Source organism: Phascolarctos cinereus, unplaced genomic scaffold (assembly GCF_003287225.1).
Source record: "Phascolarctos cinereus isolate Bilbo 61053 unplaced genomic scaffold, phaCin_HiC Scaffold_4;HRSCAF=312, whole genome shotgun sequence".
NCBI lineage: Eukaryota > Metazoa > Chordata > Mammalia > Diprotodontia > Phascolarctidae > Phascolarctos > Phascolarctos cinereus.
In genome coordinates, this window is record NW_027555847.1 from 368,110,462 (window position 1) to 368,127,519 (window position 17,058).

Below are 17,058 nucleotides of genomic sequence, written 5' to 3' on the forward strand. Positions count from 1 at the left end.
TAGAAGGCATTTATGTGGAATGATGGTATAGTTTGACTAAAGTATAAGAGAAGTATTGTGAGATAAATCTGGAAAATAGGTTGGGGTCAGATTGTAAAAGGCTAATCAATGGTAAGCACTGCAGTGACATTGAAGTTTTCTGGAGAGCATTAAACTGATGTATAACATGGTACCCTCATAATATGGTATAGGATTGACTAAAAAGGGTGAGAAACTGGAGAAAGGAAGATGAAAGGAAGCTATTTCTGTGGTCAAGAGAAAAGGGAATTTTGAAAGAAAATGATTGCAGGAGAAATGAAAAGGATCTTGTTAGCAAAATAAGAGGTCAAGTAAGTAGCTTTAAATGAGAGTTTCTTGTGGCAGCTAGGTGGCACAGTGGATAGAGCACTGAATCTGGAGTCAGCAGGACCTGACTTCATACCCATCTTCAGACACTTGACCCCGGATAAAGTCACTTAACCCTGATTGCCTCCCTCCCTGCCACAAAATGAGACAGCCTTGCTTCACAGAATCAGATTTCTTGAGTTGGAAGGACTCTCAGAGACCTATATCTCAACAAGATTCTTCTATACAGCATATCCTACAAGTGGTAATTTTTTGTTTGTTTGAAGACCTTTAGTATTGAGAGACCCACAAACCTCAAGTCAGATCATTTTGTTCTTGGATGTGTCGGGAAGTTTTTCCATATTCTCAAATATTCACATGGCTCTCTGATGTCATATTCCCTCTAATGATGCAGATTGCAACCTATTCCCCCACCTTCCAATTGTGTGAGACTCTTGTCCATGTCCTATAAACTCACTCCTAAGGACCTTCCTCTTTACATCACATGTATGCAAATAGGATACGTGAGTTTTTACCCATTGATTATCCCTCACAATTACCATGTGATGTCTTTTCTAATGATATTTTTTTTAATGACATCCTTTATTCTTCCCCTCTTTTGTAGTTCCTATTTGATATGGTGAAGCCTTCTCATTCTCACCATGCATCTCTGTATTATCCTTTGGGTGATCGTCATTTTTAATCATTTAGAGAATGTAGTGTTGTTCCATGACTCATAGCCATGTAAAACTTGTGGAATATTGGTATTAAAAGGATAGAACTTTGTTTCATAGAAAAGTTTGGGGCCATTGAAAAAAAATTGTGATTTCCCCAAAGCATTACGGCCTATTCTCCTGCTTCTCCTTAGTTCTGTACCCAACTCATTGCCCTATCTGGAATAGCTCTTGCCCATGTAAAGGTACCTTATAGTCTAGATAACAGGCATTTTTCATTCACTTGGCTTTTCCTATGTGAATGGTTAGGCCAAACACTTATTTTGAATATTCATTGGTTTCATCCAGAAGGAGGCATTAGGTGTTCTTGGGCTTGATGCAATCAGTATAATATGATTTCCAAAGAGGATCATCTGGGGGACTTCCCCATCTACAAAGAATATGTCTTCAATTTGTTCTCTATCCTGGATCTCTTCCATGAGAGTTGTAAAAACCTTTGTAGTTTTATTGTTTTATGTCTATTCTGATATGAAATATAAAATCATTATCAAATATGAATATTTCTGATGTCTTTCAAAATTTTTGCATAATTTTAATGTATGAATGAGAGACAATAGCTTTTAGGGCAGTATTTTCCTCTGGCAAATGAAATGCTTTTTTAAATTAACTTTTTTCTTACGTAAAGGCAAAGTTCACCTCTTTAAGTTTCCACCAGTTGTTCTTAGAGCTACCCTTGGGACCAACTTCGTCAAGTCCAGTCCTTCTTCTACAATCTTTCAAATTCTTGAAGATAGCTATTATGTTCTTAGGGTTTTTTTTCTATCTTATGCTAAATGTCTACAGTTTCTTCAACTAAGCATGCCATGATTTTGAAGCTTTCACCATCCTGCTTGCTCTTCCTCTGGACACTTTCCTGTTTACTTTATTCCTTCCTAGAATATGGCATACAGAACTGACCAAAATATTCCAGATATGGTCTGACCAGAGTAGAGTGCAGAGAGATTATTACCTTTCCCTTTCTTGACAGTATATCTCCTATTGAGCAGACTGAACTTACAACCCAGTAAAATACTCAATTTTTTTTTTGGATAAACTACTTTCTGTCCCCATTTTGTACCTGTGAAGTTGATTTTTGGTTCCAAAAATAAGACTTTACATTTAAAAAAAATAAATGTCATAATTCAGACAGCAGTCTAGCTGAGCAAAATTTTTCTGATTCCTGATTAAAAATACAAAATTAGAAAGGGATGAATGTGCTAGAGGTAGACATGATGATAGCTGATAGTGAAAAAGAAGGCAAGAAGAACTGTCTCAAGAATGAAAAGCACAGAAATCTAGGCTCAGACAAGTATGCTATACTTTAATAGATTCTAAGGGCATTACTATTTAGCAACTGATGATTAATAATGATAACCCTGAGTTATCAAGATGAAGTTTTAGTTTTAAACTGTTTAGTTTCTTTAAGAAGACAAAGATGTTTCAGAAATATTCTCATCAAAAATAGCTTAAGTAACAAAATCTTTTTTGTATTTTTAATGAATAAACTTTAGTTATCTGTAAGATTTACTTACTTGGATTGAAGGCAATGTGGTTTACTAGAAAGATTGATGAACCTGGAGTCAGGAGACTTGGGCTCAAATCCTGGTTCTGAATTGAGTGTAATTCATTTAACCACTCTGAGTCTTCATTTCCTTTTCTTTAAAATGGGGATGAAGCTATTCATTTTGCCCATGTCACTTGATTGTTTTGAGGAAAGCACTTTGTAAACCCTAAAGTGAAAAATAAACATAAGTTGATGTTGGTACCCAAGAAGTCTGGATTAGTGAGGAATTACTGCCTGTATTATTTGTTAGGTAAAATAGTAAAACTTTGATGCAACTTGGATATGTTAGAATTGAAAAATGTCAGAATTATATTTTTTGGAGACAACTTTCATAATGAGTTATCTCTAGTCATACTCTAAGGAGAAAACAGTGACAAAATAGGATGATTATTTTAAAATAATAATGCTATTTAAAATTTGAAATGCATGTTTTGAAATGTTTAATGATACTTGTATGTTTTTAGCATATAATTATTTGAGAACATATAGAGCAAATAAAGCTTGTGTCCCTAGTACTTCTGTGCCCTGGCATATAGTAGGCACTTAATAAATGCTTGCCAAATTGCATTGAAATTATTTAGGAAGAAATATTTTATTTATGCTTTATTAATGTTCAAATTTCATGATTCAATAGCATGAACATTTTGTTTCAAGCATGTGTCTATTAATGGTACTTTTGCCTTTCAGCTTTTCTGGGAGAAGAGGCTACAAGGACTTAGTGCATCAGATGTAACAGAACAAATTATAAAATCTATGGAACTTCCAAAAGGTCTTCAAGGTAGCATATTTAGCATTTTATTATCCTTATTGGGTACATAGCACTTAAGGTACTTTTTTTTTAGCCAAGGAGAGTGAATTTAAATTTACCATATGTTGTAGTTTGTGATTTTACTCACTGTATGAATTAAGTCAGAACTTTGTGAAAATTCAAAGTTTACACCTGCTGTATCATACATACCTGGGTGAATGTCTGTCCTGCCATTGTTTTTAGCAGTAGCTGCTGATGGCCAGTAGAATTCGCATTCTGATTTCTTAATTAGTATTGGTAGACGGGAATGAGAATCATATTAATTTCAATCAATCGCTGCTTAAGAAGAAGCAGTAAGTGAAAACTTTGATAGAAATTTCTTTTGCTGGTATACTTGACATGTTTTAAATCTACTTTTTGGAAAATAATGTGTGCTGTTTCTTAATCTTTAAAGTCTGACTTACACAATGTAAAATGTGCAGTTTTATTCATAAATATCTATATGTAATTAGTGGTTCAGTATTATCACTTAACATTCATGAAAATGATTGCTTTAAGCAGTTAATATTCAATCATTTTGCATTTGTTGCTCTAGTTCAATATAAATAAAACTAAATGTAAATTAAAATTTATAACCATTTCTTCTATCGCTTTGGGTGTTTTTTAATAGGGATTTGAAGGATCATAGAGTTAGAGCTGGAAGGAGTTATAAAAGGCATTACTATAGCACAGCTTTGAAGCCTTGATGTAATGATTATTGAGATATTGTTATATACAATTATAACACAGATGGCTCAGAAGAGTTGGCTTGGAGGCATTGTGGAAGCCTCGTTAATGCTAAAATATACTATAAAACTATTTGGGATCCAAAGGACATTAGTGACATTTGGATATGATGTTACTTTAGAAAGAAGAAACCAGATCAAGGAAATAGTTTATTTGATGAAATGTAGCCTATTTATAGAACCATAATACTTTCAAATCTTTTTGGTTATTTTGAATGGTTATTAAAATGCTCAGTTATCTTTACAGTATAATTTCATGCAAATGTTAAAAAAATGAGAGAGAAAGAGAGTGTCTATATAGGCATATAAGATTTGTTACTAAGTTAACATATGTTCATAAAAACAAGCTATTTCTGGATGTTTAGTATGTCTTGTTCATTTCTTGTAAACATTTTTTTTAGGGGTTGGCCCAGGTAACAATGATGAGACTCTTTTATCGGCTGTTGCCAGCGCTTTGCACACCAGCTCTGCACCGATAACAGGGCAAATCTCTGCTGCTGTGGAAAAAAACCCTGCTGTTTGGCTTAATACATCTCAACCCCTTTGCAAAGCCTTTATTGTTACAGATGAAGATATTAGGTAAGATGATTTTAACAGAAAGTTGTTTTGTCTTTGAGTCAACACTATTAGGAATTATCCCATTTCTACTACTTGGTAATTTTTTTTTAAATGTTGGATAAATCACTAAATCTCTCTAGGCTTCAGTTTCTTTTCTGTAAAATGGGATTGTTGAACTAGATGACCTACAAAGTTTCTTCTAGCTCTTATTCTATGGTCTATATATTGTTCTTTGTGTTTAACATTATTGTTGATTTTTAAAAATCCTTTTGTTTTGATTTATCATCTGTCAAATAATTATTGTTTGCCTTAATTTCCTATGTCATGGACTTGTGGGGATAAACAAGATAGTAAATGATGCTTTTAACATATGACTTCACTGACAATTATAAGCGCCATTATGATGTTAATAGGGATAACAAAAATGGATATCTGTCTGATAGTATCTTTCATTTGGTTGGAATTTTTCCTTTAGTGTGTATGTAGAATTGTTTTAGCGATGCTTTTCATTGTGGTTTTTTGTTTTGTTTTGTAGTCTTTGTAGTGCCCTTGCTTAAATTCATACCGTTTCTAATCACAGTCCAAGTTAGCTTGTCTTGCTTTTGTTTTGAAGTATCTCACAAACATGTTGTGTTGATTTAGTTGTACTTTAGGGGAGAAATTTATTATTCGTGTATGTAGGCCCAGCATGCCTGAGTAATTGCTTTGGTATAGCAGGAAGCTTATTTTTCACATGTCTAATTCAGCAGAATTATGTGATAGAGACTATTGATTACTTTGGTCTTGGTAGATTCCTGTCCAGGGTCTACTTATGACTCTATAATGCCACAGAAGCCTTGTCTGAAGAGAGTCTTCAAAATTGTATTTAGTGCTACAGAATCAAGTACGCTCTTGAAATAAATAAATGAATCCATTTTCTACTTGCCATCTCTTTCACCTTTATGACCCCAAAGATGTGGTCTACTTTAGAAAGTGGCTTATGGAATCCTTCTGGTTTCTTCCTAATTTTAAATAACGATGCCTTCAGTGAAAGTAGAAACCATTATCAAAAATTTTATAAAGATGATGGAGCATATTGGCTAGTAGCTATTAATGTCTTCATCACTTTTATCACTTTTTTGGTGATATACACACATATTTATAGAAACCACATTATATCCATTTCTCTTATTTGATTTTTTTCTTTCCCTCAACCCACAATATTTATTTTCTCCCTACATACCAAGTCCTGTCCTCCATCCCCAAATTCCCTCATGTTTAAGAAATTCTTAAGGACCCTACCTGTTGTCTTCTCTTTCTCAACCAAACATCTTCCACTTCCTCTGCTTTTACACTCTTTTAAATCCTCTGTAATGTGGCTTCCAACCTCATCCCTTGTTCACCTTAATACTGTCTTCTCTTTTGGTTTTCTTGATATTGTGCTCTCTTGGTTCACCTACCTATCTAATCACTCCTTCTCAGTCTCCATTATTGAATCTTCATTCACATTATACTATGCTCTCTAACTATAGTATAGCCAAAGGCTCTGTCCTGGTCTCTTTTTTCTTGCTATAAATGCCAATTTTGGTGACATCAACTAACATTAATTTAATTATCATCTTTATGCAGATGGCTTTAGGATCTACATATCCAGCCCAATTTTTTTTCTCCCAATCTCAGTCTAGTATCACCAACTAACTGCCCATTGGGCATTTTGGACTGGATGCGCCATAGCATCTCAAACTTAACAGAACACATTTTTTTTTATTTCTAGCCCTCTCCCAAAACCACCACTCTCTCAAATTTCCCTATTTCTATTGAGGACAGAACCATCCTTAACTCTTCCTTCTTATTCAACTCTATATAGCCTGCCAATTGTTAACTCTTGCCTTTTCTACCTCTATAATATCTTTTACATTTCTCTCCTCTTCACACAGGCAGTCACTCCCATTGTTCAGACACTCTTCACCTTTGTTCTCCATTATTACAATAGCCTCCTAAATTGTGCATAGTCTCTCCGTCCTCTACCATCTTGACTTCGTGTTACCACTGGACTCTGATGACTGTGGTGGAGAGAGTCAGGCTGATGACTTTGTTGCAACTCTGCCTCACTTAAATCCAATTCACACACAAGTTAAAACATCACCCCATGATGTCATTGGTCTTCTTAAAAAACAAACCTCTGAAAATGCCTCTTAAGGCTTTGTTTTGAATTCTTTGTTCTTCTTTCCCTAAATTCAGTCCAAAATTTAAAAAACCTACCATTGTTGAAATTCAGGTCAGCTTTTTCTCCCTACATATTCTCTGTTTTTCTCATCTTTCTATTTTTATTGGATATACCCCTGTAGGAACACAGCATAGTGTATAAAGAACCCTGGATTAAGGCCACAATTTATTAGGCTTCCTGAGAACTTATTGAGGCTCTGTGACTGTAAGATGGACCTGTATTCTAGTGTGGTGTTATGAGGAAAGCACCGAAATTGCAGTCAGGAGATCTGGGTTTCAGCTTTGACTCTATTACCAAGTAGCTGTGTGATCTTATGATATTGATTCACCTCTATGAGTTATTTCCTCATCTCTAAAATTTTAATAAAATATGTAAGGAAGCCTACAGGAGAGGGATTTTAAGAAGGCACTTACTATGGGAAACAGTTTCAAATGAGTCATATGTATGTCTAGGTTTTAAAATGTAAGTTCTGTACTTAACTTTTATGTCAACCTGAGTCTTTTATTTTGAGGGTGGATCACATTGGGAAAGGTTCCAACTTGCTTTAAAAATTATTTCTGAATTTTCTTTTAAGGCTTTCCAAACCAGATAACATGATTTCTTTTGTCTCAGAATATAACTTCAAGAGATGCTCCAAATGATTTTGTGTGTGTGTGTGTGTTTGTGTTAGCTCTTATGCTTGAGCTTGTATGTGAGTGTGTGTGTGTTCATGTGTGCATAGAAATGTCTTAGTCTTTTCTGTTCATGAAATTAAATGGAAAAAAAAATGCGTCAGCCAAAATATATCTAAGAATATATGGTATGTTCCTTTTTGGTGTTTTTTCTTTAATATTGTATTTTTAGTAGTCAACAACCTCATTTACAAATACAGTCTGATTTTACTGAATTATCTTGTCTCAAGTTCAGTGTGTGATTAACTTCCCTTTAATCTTTTGAGAATGTTTGGAGAATTAAAAATAGCCTATGAAGTGTATTTTAGGAGGTAACAGAGCTATTTAAAATTAGCGCTTTTTATAGTTCCGTGGAGTAACAAAGTCTGTTTTGTTGTTGGTTATTTGATGAAATAAAATACTGTGTTTCACTCATTAGCATTGGTTCTTTTCTCCTCTCTACTAATTTGTGGTTGAACTAGTGTCTTTCTTCCTGGAATACTTTCCCTCTACCAAGACAAGCATCTTTCTACATGTGAATTGTTAGCATCTTTCCTTTCATCAATTCTGATACTCTTAAAATTCCACAGCATCTACAAAGCATTTCCTGACTAACTGGAAATATAATGGTGTTTCCCCTCCTCTTTCCATTTCACATTGTCTGAACATGTAATTCCCATGACTCACTCTTTATTCAAATTCACACAGAATGAACTTGTACCTTTGGTTATAGGCAGTTTGGTACAGTGGAAAGAGCACTAGATTTGGAGTCAGAGGTTCTGAGCACAAATTCCACTTCTTTCACTCCCTGAGTGACTTGGGAAAAATCACATTATCTACCTGAGTCTCATTTTCCTTGTTTGTGAAATGAGAGGTTGGAATGCATGGTCTCCTAGGTCCCTTCCAACTTTAAATCTCTGATCTTATATATTAATATTTATGTTTTATAATTGTTCATGTCTATGTTGGTCCCCAATAGTTCTGTTTCTAAGATAGGTTACTGAAACCTAAGTTTCTGTAAGGTGGGTATTTTGTATATATAACATGTGCTACACATATCTGACACAGAACTCTATAACAGAGAATGGGAAATAATGAACCCTTATAAGGCATTGCATTGATAGCAGTTCCAAGGACAAGAAAAGAAAATTATTTCTCCATGATTAAAATTGGCATATTCAATTCAACAAACATTTATTAAGCACCTACTATTTCCTTGGCACTGTGCTAAATATGCTAAGGGTACAAAAAAGAGGATAAAAGTGACACTACTAACAATGAAAATCATACTAACCAGAACGATCATGTTACAGCTTAGATAACTCTTTCTACACTGAGCTCATGTGAAATTTGATATTTGTTTGCAACTCTGCCTCTTAGATTTACAGATAGCACAAAGTTTTTACTCAGAGCAATTCTGTTCCTAATAGCTTTCTGCTGACTAATCTGTCAGCTTTGGTGGCTTCCAGATAGCCAGACATATGCCTCACTGCTGTAGACTGTCTCACTGGATCTTAATTGAAGTGACTTGTTTCCTTGTTCCCCTCCTTTTGTGATTACTGTACTTTATCTGCTTTACATTTCTGCTTTGGGCAACACCACTGTAGTAAAGCTTTATGGGGAAAAAAATAGGTCTATTAATTTTAACAGGTATGAAGACATTCTTTAATTTCTGGTAAAGCCAGATGATCTCTTTTGTTTGCTTTCTAATAAGTTTTAAAAATTGCTGTGAAAATATGTAATATACTTTTTAAAACCATAAATGCAAGAAAATTTGTGATAGCTGAAAGTCTGAACTTCTAATTCAGAATTCATTGCTGATAATGCTTCAGGATAGAGAGGATTCTGGGGGTAGAAAGGCTAGAATAGTTAAATTACAGAAAAGAGAGTAATCTAATAGGCAGAAGGAAATTTTAGTTGTTCATCCAGTAAATAGATGATGAGAATATTGTTTGCAGCTGCTGCTTTTGAACCCAATATTAAATTAGTTAAGTGATATAATTGATTTTTAGGGTCATGAAATCCCCAATCTAAGTAACAAATCTTTTACTACTACATATTGAGCACATTTAATTACTTTCATTGAACTTTGGTGTTGGTTGAAGCAGATGGCCTTTGAGGAACCTTCTAGCCCAGAACTCTTATTTTAGCAGTGTCTTATGCTCCCTCCACTGATGTAGCTCACGGTCTTTCATAAGCTTAGTAGCGAGGTCTTCATAAGTTCTTTAGTAAAAAAAATCTGCACATAGGGGCTTGCCAATGTAGTGATGAGCCTTTCTGATCTTAGGTAACAGTATAGTCCATATGTATGTAACAGCTCTACAATCCATCACCAGACCTGTACTTGAAGGCTTTGCAGCCTTAAAGAAGTTAATGAGGGTACCTAGGTGGGGCAGTGAATAGAGCACTGGCCCTGGAGTCAGGAGGACCTGTGTTCAAATCCAGACTCAGACATATAACACCCACTAGCTGTGTGATTCTGGGCAAGTCACTTAACACCAATTGCTTTACCAAAGAGGGGTAAAAAAGAAGTTATTGCCATGTCCACACCATTATAGGGTATTGAATTTGGGCTATGATGGAAGATATCTGAGTAAGTATCTTAAATATTCTGTCCTTAAATTTATCCATTTGGCCCTAGTACTGTTATAATAAAGAACCATTTAATGATGGCTGTACAGTGGAAATAACAATAACAACTGCAGTAGCAGCAGCCAGAATTTATGTATCATTTCAAAGTTTGCATGTAATCTCATGTGATCCTTTACATGTAATCTCAGGTGATCCTTATAACCACCCTGGGAGGTAGGTTCGATTATTATCCTATTTCACAAATGAGAAAAACTGAAACTGAGAGAGTTTAAGTGACTTGCTCATAGTCACATAACTAGTTAAGAGGCTGAGGCAGAATTTAAATCAGTCTTCTTGACTCTGTAAGCCCACTTCTCTATCAGCTATGACAAACCTTTCCTTTTTAGAAGTGTTAGAACTTCACATAGTAGACATTATCATGCATCCTTTAGTGAATCTTTGTGAAATAGTTCTTTTCTCCTCCCTTATCAACAAGAAATGATTAAGATTAAATAGTCTAAAAAAAGGTTAAATGGCCTAAGGAAAATATACATGGAAAAGGGCCAACATTTATTTTTATATTAATATACTTATGAAGTTAATTCTACTCTCCTCCACTGGCTTCTTCCCTTCTGTCTTACACACATTCTCAGGAGTCCCTAATTTAAAAAAAAAGCCTTCTGTTGGCACTTTTGGTCCATTCATCTTGTGTCTTGCCTCACGTTTCACCTTCACTGATAAGCTTCTGGGGAAAAAAAAGGTTATGTATACTTGGTGTCCCTGTTTTCTCACTACTGTCTTTTCGTCTTCATTTAGTCTGATTTTCACTGCCATGACTCTAGTCTCTGAAACCTGCTCTTTCAAACATAACTAGTGATCTAATCTTCAAATTCAGTGACCTTCCTTTTTGATCTCATATTCAAACTTTTTTTTCTACTTTTTAACAAAGTTGATCACTGCCTCTTTCGGATAATTCCAACCCTATTGACTTCAGAGATACCGTGATTCCTTGTTCTTAACCTAACTCCTTTAAGCACTTCTACTCTTTCTCTTTTTTGATTTCTCAGTCTCTTTCCAACTTCTTAATGTGGGTATTCATTAATAATTGGTCCTCTCTTTCTCTACCTGATCTCTTTTTTTGGCAATCTCATTAAGTCCCAAAGCCTCACCTACTACTCTACACAATTAACTTTCCTATAGGAGAAAGATTTTATTTGTTTTATTCTGAGGGAAGAATAATAGGCAGAAATTATAAAAAGTTTTAATCTAGTACAAAGAAAAAATTCCTATAGTTAGGATTATTTCAAGATGGAATGGGATACCTTGTGAGGTCAAGAATTTCTTGTCACTGAAAGTATTCCAGGAGAGGCTTGATGATTACTTGGCAGGGATATTGTAGAGGGTATCTCTGCTTCAGGTTGTGAGCTCACATGGTAACTACTGAGTTTCATTCCTGCTCTAAAATTCTATGAGTCTTTGTTTTTTTTTTTATCATGACTTGTATATCATCCTGAAACTTCCAACTTAATATATCCCAAATCAGACTTATTACTTTTCCCTGGTAAGATTCTTCCTCCTTCTGATTTTACAGTTTCAGCTTGTAGTGCCAAACTTCATTTTCTCATGCTCATAACCTTAGAGGGTTTCCTTTCCTCTAATAACCTTTCCTCTCTCTCACCTCTTCTATCTAGTTACTAAATTGTTTATTGCACCTCGACAACATCTTTTGCATCTATTCTCTCTTCTCTATTACCACTATCACCTTTTCCCATCACCCATTATAGATCCGTATTACCATTTGCCTAACCTTAGACTGTTTCAATAGCCTCCCAACAGATTTTCCTGATTATACTCTTTGCCACTTTCTCATTCAGCTTTTGTATCCCTACCATGATAATTTTTCCTTTGCAAAGATTTGGTCATGTCATTCCCCTATTCACAAATTTCAATGGCTCCCTATTGCCTTACAAGTAAAGTTCAAACTTCTTTGCCTGATATTCAAGGTACTCCACAATCTGATGTTACTCTACCTTTCTAGACTTTCCTCATATCATTCCATTTTTATACTTGTTATAGTCTGGCCAAAGTAGTCTATTCTCTATGCCCCAAACTGAGTATTCTTCTGTCTGTCTGTTACCTGTATCTAGAGGGCATTTCCTCATCCTTTTCTCCTACAGAATTCCTATCCATTCTTTAAAGCCTAACTTAAATGTTGTCGTCTTCATTAAGTCTTCCCTAATCCTACTAGTTAGTGACAACTTTTCCCCATCATCCACATACAGTACCTGGTTTTGTAGTGCATTATAATGCTTTTTTTTTTGAGATGCAATATGGCATAGTTAATAAAGAGCTAACGTTGTAGAGAAGATTTCAGTTAACATTGGCAGGGTAAGTTCCTCACCAGGCACTCCCTATATCAATTATATCACAGATATGTTTTTAAGAATGCATTTTGGGCGCAATGTTAAGTATTAGTTATGTTTTAACAATTGTATTTTATATCCCACTAAATAATAAGCAGCATGCAAAAAGACCTTCTTATCTAGACTCTGTGTCTCCTAGAAGCTAGCCCAATGTTTTTTGCATATTATAAACTAAATGTTTTGATTTATTGAATGAATGACCTGGATTATATTTATATTAACCTATTTTTTTAATTTCCAACTCATTATCTTCTCCATGATCCATCTTCAATATGTATTTTAATAGTCTTACCTTTGAAGGAACACATTTAGTATTTTAATGAACAAATATTTATTGAACATCTCCTTTGTATGGCCCTCTACACTGAGTTCTTAATTTGAAGTCCATGGACTTGTTTTTAAACGTATTTTGATAACTATTTAAAAATAATTGGTTTCCTTTGGAGTTTTATGTGTTTTATTTTATGCATTTAAAAACATTATTCTGGAAAGGGGCCCATAGGCTTCACCAGAATTCCATCAGAGTACATGGCACAAAAAATAAGGTAAATAACCTCTGCTTAAGAGAAGTATTGAGACACATAAGTATAGTCTTACAAAGAATTTTCAATGTAGATGATTGTTTTAAAAACTGTAGTTATTTATCAGGAATTGATTCCTATTTTCCTCTTTTAAAAAGTTCATTGGGCAGCCTGGTGGTACAGTGGATAGAGTACAAGCCCTGGAGTCAAGAGGACATGAGTTCAAATCTGACTCAGACACATAATATTTCCTAGCTGTGTGACTATGGGCAAGTTACTTAACCCTAATCACCTCACCAAAAAAAAAAGGAAAAAAAAAGAAAAAAGAGAAAAGTTCATAAAATTGGCTTACCATATTATATCATTTATGGTTTTTATAATTGTTGATTTTGGAAAAAAATATCAGAGTTCTCTAAAGTGAGTACCCTGTATCCCTAATGGCCTGTGGCATGACCTAAACAGGTAATCTAAAGGTGGTGGAAATATGGTCCTATTTTATCCACTCTTCAATAGCCAACTTGCATGCAGTATAACTATATGACCTCCTTCTATTCACCCATTATCTCGGCATTCACCCACCTTGTCCTTTCCTACATCTCCCAAACTCTCCCCTTCTCTGTTGGGTATAGGTTATAACTCAACCATGGCCCAGGTACTTGCAGCAGCTACACAGGCAAACTAATGCCATGCCCTTATACCCCTACCATTCCTTTACCCTGCCCCCCAAATCACCGTGTGGCTAGATCAAGAATCCCTTAGAATGTTGGCTCTGCACTTTAGAGCATTGGGTTGAATAAGACTCCCTCTCTCCTTTTATATTTTTGATAGTAAAGAGCAGAGAATGGGTAAGCATGGATACAGATCTCATTATATCTTTTCTCCTTCAAACTCACATTTTTTTTTTGAACTTACATATGTCTGTCCAGGATGCTACTATTATTCTGGTTTCCCAAGTTTGCAACATTCCCGTTATCCGTAATTCACTCAACTGAAGCTGTTCTCTTCAAAGTTACTAGTTTAATTTGCCAAATCTAATATTTCTCAATCTTGAACTTTTGCCAGGATTTGACATTGTTGACCAATCTTTCCTCCTGTGTTGTTCTCTTTTCTCTGGATTGCTGAAAATATTTGTGTCACCTATAAAAATTTACCACTGTACACTTAAACTTGGAAAATGAATCTTCTAATCTATTTTAAAATTTTCCAAATAAAGATTTTTAGTGGATTTTAGACTCATTTGCCAAAAATATTAAAATGCAGCACGTGACTAGTTTGCAAAAAACACCACCACTTGATTGACATCAAAGAAGATAGAATATTTACTAGCTGAATTTCAACAACAACAACAACAACAACAAACTTTGCTTAATTGATGGATGGGATTGAAAACATTAGTTTCATGATTTAATAGTGATAGCCAACCATGTACTTATTCAATATAGATCTTTGGGTCTTTGTGTGGAATCTTTTTCAACTACAGCCATTGAATTATTATTTGGATGTAAACTTAAAGATCTTGTTTTCATTGATCTAGTTTTGTGTAGTTTCATGATATCAGCAAAATATTAAAAAGTACCAATTAAAAGTTTTCAGTTCATTGGGTTGATGCTTTATGAAAAATTTATGGAAAGCATGGGCAAGAATCATGCAGAAAGAAAAGGCCTGGGTAGTTTGTGGTCTGTTCTAGTGAAAGAAGATGCCTGATATAGCATGGAGTATTTTGAAGGCTTTGTCAGCAGAAGTTAAATTCTGACAAGTCCTATTAGACTGGAAAGGCTTAGATTAAGAGTGTGGTCCTGGTGGTGAACTGTTAGTTTGTTGTCCAAAAAGCTGCATATCAAAATTGGATTGGCTCATGGCCAGGTTTGTCCATGTGGTCTTAAAATTTTAGGCCACAGCAGTTCTTGAAAACCATATTCTAAGTCATCAAGAGGCTATTTGTGGGTATGTTTTCCACTGTATGAAATCACATATCCTTCAAGTTTTTAAGGCCAGACAAGAATTGTATAGGATAAGAAGACAGAAATGAATAGAGGTCTGCACTGATGGAGTCCATGTTGAGTTCACCGATTCATCACATTATCAATCTGATTAAGTAACCAGAGGCCTTAAAAACAAGCATACTGTTTCTTTGTCAAGAATTTAAAACTTAGAACTTTCTGAAGTTGTGCTAAAATATAAGAATGGTCTTTTGATTTTCTTGTGAGAGTCTTCAATGTTTTCTCATTTTTTAAAAAACAGAAAACAGGAAGAACGAGTACAACAAGTGCGTAAGAAATTGGAAGAGGCACTGATGGCAGACATCTTGTCACGAGCTGCCGATACAGAAGAGATGGATATTGAAATGGACAGTGGAGATGAAGCATAAGAATATGATCAGGTAAATAAAAAGTAGAGCTAGTAAGACAGCAATCTTGTGTTAGTTGCACAGAAATGAACATTTTCAAAAAGCTATGAATTTCTAAGATCATTAACTTATGTCACCATATGAAAGAGACTGCTCTTTGAATGAGTCAATTAATTAACAAGCATTTATTAAGCACCTACTAGTGCACAGGATACTTCCAGGTGTTGGGGATACAAAGACAAAAATAAAGTAGGCTAAGACCTCAGAGAGTTTATATTCTATTTGGGTAGACACATACACATGGAAGTATATGCAAAATATATATAGATTATTTCTGGGGGGTGTAAGGAGGGAAAAGTATCACTAGGTAGAAAAGTCAGGAATGTATCATGGAGGAGATAGCATTGGGGATTCTAGGAAGTAGAGGTATGAGAAGAGAATACATTCTAGGAATAGGGGACATCAGATGAATAAAACATTTTTCTATAAATAATCAATAAAGTTGAGTTAATTGTTAGTTATTAGGAAATAAAATTTTAACAGCCACCTAAAGTAGATGGGCTGCCTTGTGAAGTAGTGAGTTCCCCTTTATTGAAGCTATTTTAGTAGAGGCACGATGACCATTTGAGGATAATAGGTATTATTGACTATGTAAGGAGCTAGGTGGCACAGTGGATATAGTGCCTTGTCTGGAATCAGGAATACTCATCTTTCTAAGTTGGAATATGGCCATAGACACTCACCAGCTGTGTGTTCCTGAGCAAGTCACTTAACCCTGTTTGCCTTGGTTTCCTCATCTATAAAATGAGCTGGAGAAGGAAATGGCAAATCGCTTTCTTTGCCAAGAAAACCCTAAATGGGATCGCAGAGTCAGACATGACTGAAACAACTGAAAAACGACAACAAAGGATTCTTATGTTCTGAAGTTGCTACTAGCTCTTAGAATCTGTGACTCCATGATAATTATTTCTTTTAACTGAAGTTCTGGTATTTCAGAAAACTGATAGGATTTTTTTCTTTTGTTATGTACAACTCTGATATTAGTGAAAGAAATCTCTTTTAATCATGCAATTATTTAGTTGAACAGATAAAGATCCCTGTTATGAATACTCTTCAGTTAAAATTCATGGTCAAGGAACTGGGAATTGTGGTCAACTGAATTATCCTGTTAAAATTCTTTTTTTTTTTTGCATGTAATTGTGCAAAAGTAACATGGTGAAAATAGTCTTTAGTTGGAATTTCTAAAAACTTAGAGGGTCAACATGTTTTCACTATGAAAGATAGAAAAAGAAGTATTTCTACTTCCAGATCTGGAAGTTTTTTTTTTTAGTGGTGCTTATATCACTATGATTTTTCATGATTTTCTTGCATCATTCTCATTTCTCTTCCCAGTTTTTCCTCTACTTCTCTTACTTGCTTCTCAAAATCCCTTTTGAGGTCTTCCAAGGCCTGGGACTGATTCATATTTTTCTTGGTGGCTTTGGATGTAGGAGCTTTGACTTTGTTATCTTCTTCTGGTTGTATGTTTTGATCTTCTTTGTTACCAAAGTAAGATAATATAGTCTGACTCTTTTTGTGCTGCTTGCTCATGATCCCGGTCAATTACTTGACTTTTAAACTCTTTGTTAAGGTAAGAGTCTGCTTCCAA

At 34.8% G+C, this 17,058-nt stretch overlaps 1 protein-coding gene across 1 annotated transcript in view; it reads left to right on the top strand.

Moving 5' to 3' along the window:
• Positions 1–17,058, top strand: part of MBD2 (methyl-CpG binding domain protein 2) — an 84,237-nt gene that overhangs the window by 56,502 nt on the left and 10,677 nt on the right. Inside the window, exons 4-6 of the mRNA XM_020994180.2 lie at positions 3,289–3,379; positions 4,536–4,713; positions 15,305–15,443. Of these exons, the coding sequence (XP_020849839.1) occupies positions 3,289–3,379; positions 4,536–4,713; positions 15,305–15,431 (396 nt within the window). The 3' untranslated portion in view covers positions 15,432–15,443. The remainder of the gene's footprint in view (positions 1–3,288; positions 3,380–4,535; positions 4,714–15,304; positions 15,444–17,058) is intronic.